The sequence below is a fragment of the Oreochromis aureus genome, linkage group 6 (genome assembly GCF_013358895.1).
Source record: "Oreochromis aureus strain Israel breed Guangdong linkage group 6, ZZ_aureus, whole genome shotgun sequence".
Lineage (NCBI taxonomy): Eukaryota > Metazoa > Chordata > Actinopteri > Cichliformes > Cichlidae > Oreochromis > Oreochromis aureus.
The window spans coordinates 41,406,940-41,413,050 of record NC_052947.1 but is presented as its reverse complement, the minus strand read 5'-3'; the positions used below and the strand labels follow the sequence as shown (position 1 = coordinate 41,413,050).

The 6,111-nt window shown below is 45.9% G+C and overlaps 1 protein-coding gene across 1 annotated transcript; it reads left to right on the top strand.

The window, feature by feature from the left end:
- The first annotated feature begins 274 nt into the window (after positions 1-274).
- On the top strand, positions 275-6,038 carry LOC116324741 (scavenger receptor cysteine-rich type 1 protein M130-like). The gene is made up of 5 exons (XM_031745458.2): positions 275-441; positions 1,359-1,661; positions 2,556-2,888; positions 4,876-5,199; positions 5,857-6,038. Exons 1-5 carry the CDS (start codon positions 339-341, stop codon positions 5,868-5,870), a joined length of 1,077 nt encoding a protein of 358 aa, XP_031601318.1. The 5' UTR covers positions 275-338; the 3' UTR covers positions 5,871-6,038.
- Positions 6,039-6,111: the final 73 nt, after the last annotated feature.

The window sequence follows — 6,111 nt, the reverse complement described above, 5'->3', positions numbered from 1 at the left end:
TCTCGACTGCTGATACGTAACATCCTCATTTTACTCAGCACTAATCAGCACACAGCAGGGCACATGATCTGTCAGATAACATGTTTGAGAACAACACTGTGAACAGATGGAAGAGATATAGAATTGTTTTGTACGGCTGCTACGATGGGGAAATTACAGACCACAGCTGTTTCTGTATCAGGCTGGAAACATGTTTACCATATGAACTATGAACTATGATCATGAAGCATTGACCATTCAAAGCAAACACTGCTGTTTAAAGCAGAGCACTCACTCTGTATTTGCAGAGTGAGCCAACAAACCTGAGTGTTGGTGCAGGTCTGTGAAGTCAGAGCAACATGAGAGTGCAGAGTTGGGTCTTCATGTGGTCTTCACTTGTGTTTTATTGTGTGCTGATGCTGAGCTGGGCTCTAAGGCCAGCAGGAGCACATTTTTCCACAGGTGAGTCCCTTTCACTTTAACTGTGGACGATAGATGAACTTTATTTATCCCAGAGCTGGAAAACTCCCTCGGTTTAGTTTTTCTGACTGTGCATCAGAAACAAAGAGGAAGGTGAAATGAATTTACTTCTGCCTGCAGTTTTTGCAGACTGTAGCTCAGCTTAGAGACAAACAGAAGAACAAATGACAGCCAAAGAGAAAACATCACGATGGAAGAATTACAGCTGGGAGACGTGTTTATTCAGCACGTGGCCCCATGAGCCAGATTTCATTTGGAAAGTGTTCTGGAGGGCAAACACTCCTGACTCCCTCGTACTTTCCATCAGTAAGTGCAGTAATTACATCCTGTGATAAAAGTCGGAGATATTAGTTTTTGCATCTTTATGCTCTCTGTGCACCACAGTTACAGGACGACCAATCTGATTAAAATCTGAACAAGCCTGTCGGTGGGTCAGTTTAAACACTTTAAACTCCATCTCAGAGCCACACGAGTCAGTCGCTAAACTCAATAGATTCTGTACTCAAAGCAGCGTGAACAGTAAATAAAAAACAGAAATAAAAAGGCAGCATCTTTATTTTAAAAACGGGAGCATTCACTCGGTTTACACGATGTAGGACAAAACGTGGAAACCATTCAAAATAGCCGCTGACGTTGAGAAGAGCGAGCTAGAACAATCAAACACCAACATTTCTGATTCTGTGAAACTGTTAATAAAGTTAAGCTCGAGTTTTTGCACAGCGGCTAGATTTCTATAAACTTGTGTCAGTATGGAGGCGCTGTGCAGCCCACTCTCAGGCTGCTGGGAGGTTGAAATATTCGGCACGGTGAGTTTTACTTCCAGCAGCAGTCATCGTGTCCTCCTGCAGTGTCACAGCTCGTCGATGGACTGAGTCTTGTTGCCGATGATTTCGTTGCAGCGTCCAATGATGTGAGGTTGGTTGGCAAAGGGAACCGTTGTGCCGGCGAGCTGAGGTTCAAGCACGAGGCAGAGTGGAGACAGCTGAGCAAACAGCGCACCTGGAGCCTGGAGGAGGCCGGCGTGGCGTGCAGACAGCTCGACTGTGGCTCTGCTGTTTCAGTCAAAGGCGTCAGGCACCGGCCCAAAGTTCTGAACATCTGGCGCTTTTATTCGGACTGTGACGGCTCTGAGCGAGCGCTCCTGGACTGCGGGACGGTGAAGAAGGGCCTCTCAGATTTCACCACTGAGGTGATCTGCTCAGGTGAGAACAGCACGGCATTCGTTGTACAGTGAGCTGATGGCAAGTTCAGCTGCAGGTGCGATGGACGGATTTTATTCACATAGGTCAAAGGTCAAAGGTCTGAGACCACCAGTAAAGGTTCCTCTCTATGGTCTTACCAGTTTTCTTTTGATTAAACATGTTTTTACATTATAGTACAGACAGTAGGCGAGACAGTGGGAGGCAGTGACACAGGAAGTCACACAAAGGTGTGGGCGGAGTTTAACCCATCCCCCAGCAGTAGTCTTCATCAGTGGCCAACAGGGGGCGACTCATCCAGCTGTAAAAAGAATTATACATACAGTATATAAAAAGCATCTGTGAATCATGACCTCAGTAAACACTTTGCTGATGAGGTCAGGAGGTCAAACTTCATGCCTCACGCTGTGATTGTCGAGTTACCTTCACACAATGCTGCCCGTTGTTTCGCCACATAACTGCATAACATCAATTTAAAAGCACCGAGATGGCCAAAAGCTGGTGAGAATGCTTGAAGTGTTGCATGTAGTTTGTGGGTTTCATCCTGCAGCATTTACATGTCATGATCAGAGGTTAAGGCGGCTGCAGTCTCATTAAATTATCGCAGCATACGTCTGCAGGATTAATCTTTATTATTCATTCTATCCACCCACAATGTTTCTGCTCAGAAAGGGAAACTCACACAAATACATAAGTAATATGTAATAAGGTGGTAATAACACCTGTGTCCACGTCTTTCAGTCACACTAGCCCCGCCCCTCCCTAATAAAGGTTTTGCACCATGAGCTCATAAATCTGATCCAATAACTTGAAACCCGACGCTTCTCTGTTTATTATGACACAGTTCGAGTGTTTAAAGCGTGCGCGCTCATTAGGTGTATGATGATGTCATTACAGATGTCCTGCCTGCTCCTGACATCAGTTTCTACACTGATGGCAGTGAGACTTCTCCAACCGGGAATCAAACACAGGGCGTGGTATGGAAGGGCCACTCTTTCGGCATCCTCTGCTCTGTGGAGCCACGATACAGCGGCGGCACCTTTATCCTCAGCGTCACCGGCGCCCACCAACACCGCAGCTGGACCCAAACAGCGTTCAATCACTCGGCCAGCTTCTGGTTCAAAGCTGCCAACCAAACACACGAGGGGACCTACAGCTGCGTCTATAACAACACTGTCTTCAGCAACATCTTCTCATCTGAGGGCGGGAGGCTCTCGCTCACTGTCAAAGGTACGACAGAGGAACTGGCTGGATGGGCGTGGCTTCTTCAGCTCACCTCTCACCCCCTTACCCACCCAGTTGCTTGTCATGTGGTTTATGGTGTTGTGATGTGAATATGTGTGTGCTCTCTGTGCAGAGGAGTTATTGTTTTGTTTTCTGTTCTCATGCTGACCTCCCATAAGGAGACCAGCATGACTACAGGACTCTTTTTTTTTCCCCGTCCTCCACTTGCCCATTGTACATTTCATTGTGTTTTTTCCCAAATTACTACCTGTCTCTGACCTGTCTTCCCACGTCAAGTCTTTGCTATGTATGTATGTATGTATGTACATGGGGGGGGGGGACGACTCTAAAAAACATGTTTTTTAGAGTCATTTTTTACAACATTTAGTAAAATATTTTTAACTTTTCATATTTCATATTTGCATGTTAGCTAAATATTTAGTTTCCTGTAACATTTAGATTTAACATTTAGATTTAACATTTAAAATTGTGTTTTAAATATGAAAAGTTAAAAATATTTTACTAAATGTTGTAAAAAATGACTCTAAAAAACATGTTTTTGTAAGGTTTTGAGCTAAATGTGGAAAAATGTTGCCGTTAATTTCAGCATGTTTCACTTTACAAACGGCGCCCCATAAGAGTCAGAGTAGTGCGTGTCATTGAAACCTGACAGCTGACCCCGTGGTAGAATTTTCTGACTTTGTACCAACGGCTTCCACACGGGTCAGAAAAGATTAGAGATGAGATGAAACTTCATTAATCCCTCGGGTGGGTTCCTCCGGGAAATTCAGTTTCCAGTAGCACAGCACCGACAGAGGTTGCATGTTACAGATACAATAAGAGGAATGAGAGTAAGGATATAAGCAAATACACCATATATACACATATACACATATACACATATATAAATACAGAATATATAATATGGATAAATAGGATTGCACATTTGAGTGAGTATATTGCACAGTCGAATATAAGAAAAAAACAAATATTGCACAGTGTAAAAAAGCACTACAGCTTAGTTGTCTCCCCCCTCCTTTGTCCCCCTGTCTCCCCTCCCTCTCCCCTCCAGAGAGGAGTTAAACAGTCTGATGGCCTGTGGGACAAAGGAGTTTTTAAGTCTGCTGGTTCTTGACTTTGGGAGAAGCAGCCTGTCGCTGAACAGACTCCTCTGGTTGTTTATGGCCGTGTGCAGAGGATGCCCAGCATTGTTCTTAATGTCCAGCAGTTTCTTTAGTGTCCTTTTCTCTGCAGAAGAGAAGACTTCCAATAAAGAGAATCTGATTTGTAAGACGGCTGAGAGAAGGATGAAGAGTGGAAAAGTGGTTTGTCTACAGTGTGACGTTTGCTGTGAGAGTGTTGATGGAAGGAGCTTCACTGTCTTTGTGGATCAGAGCAGCAGATGATTGGCTGCTGAGAGAGGAGCTGTGTTTCTGTATGAGGAAGTCAGGAGGGTCAGAGACATGTGTGAGGACAGAGATGAGGTGTGTGGTAGGAGTGACAGGTGGGTTCGTGGTGGTGATTACATCAGGGATCAGCTCTGAGCTCCTCCTTGTTTGCATTGGGGGTGGACAGGCTCACAGGTGAGTCTCTGATGCTTGCACTGTGACATGTGATCTGTAGTGAGAGTAGGGAGCAGGTGGAGGAGAGCCTGGAGAGAAGCAAGTGTGTGAGTGAGGGGGAGATGGGGGAAGGAGCAGAGGTAGTGAAGGTGGATGAGTTTAACCATCCAAAGCAGACAGAACAGAAGGGGAGGAGCGAGAGTGAACGAGAAGGTTTATGAGACCTGCTGTGATGGTTTGGAGACGACGACAGGAGGAGGAAGGATCGTACATCCGCTCCGTATCCTGTCACGGTCCTGGTCTGTAAGGGAGACCAACACTTCTCTCTCCCTCGTCTCTGTCAGAGTTCCTTCTTCCTCGTGGCGTTGGTCAGGTGTAACTGCAGAGTGGATTTTGGCCCCTCCTCATTTTGACGTGTCTGTCTCTAACAGATTATTCAGATGTGATTTTGGACGATGGCGTGCTCAGAGCCAGAGAGGACTCTGCTGCCTGTGCTGGGAAGCTGCTCATCAACAACGGGAACGAAACCAAACTGGTGAGCACAGAGTCCACAGTCTGGGACCTGAACCACGCGGGCATAGTGTGCAGACAGCTGGGCTGCGGCCCTGCCGTTTCGACCGAAGCCGTCAACCTTCCCAACAAAACGCCAATGTGGCGTTTTTTCTCTGACTGCATTGGAAGAGAGTCTGCGCTGATGGAGTGCGGAGCTGTAAATCCACGGCTTTCCTCCTCGGTCATTCAGGTGAACTGTGCAGGTGAGATGTTTGCGGTTTGCTGTGGGTGTCATCTGCTCATTCAACAGTTTCCCGTTTCCTGGTAAATGATGTAATTGTGGGACGATGCAGTTCCTGCCCGATAGCTGTCACACTTTAGGAACAGTCACAGGTGTGGATCGCTTTCACACATCAACTTCAGACACGTTTGAATGAAGTTTAGGATGTTTTTTGTAGAGCAGCACACAACAGGAAGTCGTCAGCTTCAGATTCACTGACATCATCCTGAGTTCAGACATTTCCCCCCGATCTGTTGGGAAGTCTGGGATAAACTCTCCGAGTGAGGGTGCAAACTCAACAAGCCTTCAAAGGTGCTTCTCCAAAGTTCTCGAGGGTCTGAAAACTTCTGTCAACTAAACATTTGATCATTTTGAATATTAAGAAAATGAAAATTTCCTTCATCGTTACAAGAATGCATCACATTTCATTTTCCTGACATCTGATGCATTCTGGCTCAACGTAGACTGTAACCCCCTCTCATACAGCAGCGTTTTCATTTGACCCATTAATGCGCTCCACCTGTCAGACCTGAAAGCTACGCTCACCTACGTCACACAGACATGGATCTGACACGCTTGAACACAGATGTGGTTCCACATCAGACTGAAACTCATTTCTCTGTTTTGCCGTCTTCATCAGGGCGCCGCGGGTAAGAGCCGAGGACACAACGCCGGACCAGACAATCCTGAAAGGTCATCGACCGCAGAGGCACCGACAGACTGACGGAGTATTCTGGGTCATGGCTCAAATTCTGGGTTTAATAAGGAGAAATATCCTCCCTCTAAGTTACCAATAAAAAGAGCTCATGATCAAAAAAAAAAGACTTATTTTTTGGTATTTAAATCCCATAAACTGAGTCAGAGGTACTGGACTGGATTCAGAAACCCGTCCTCA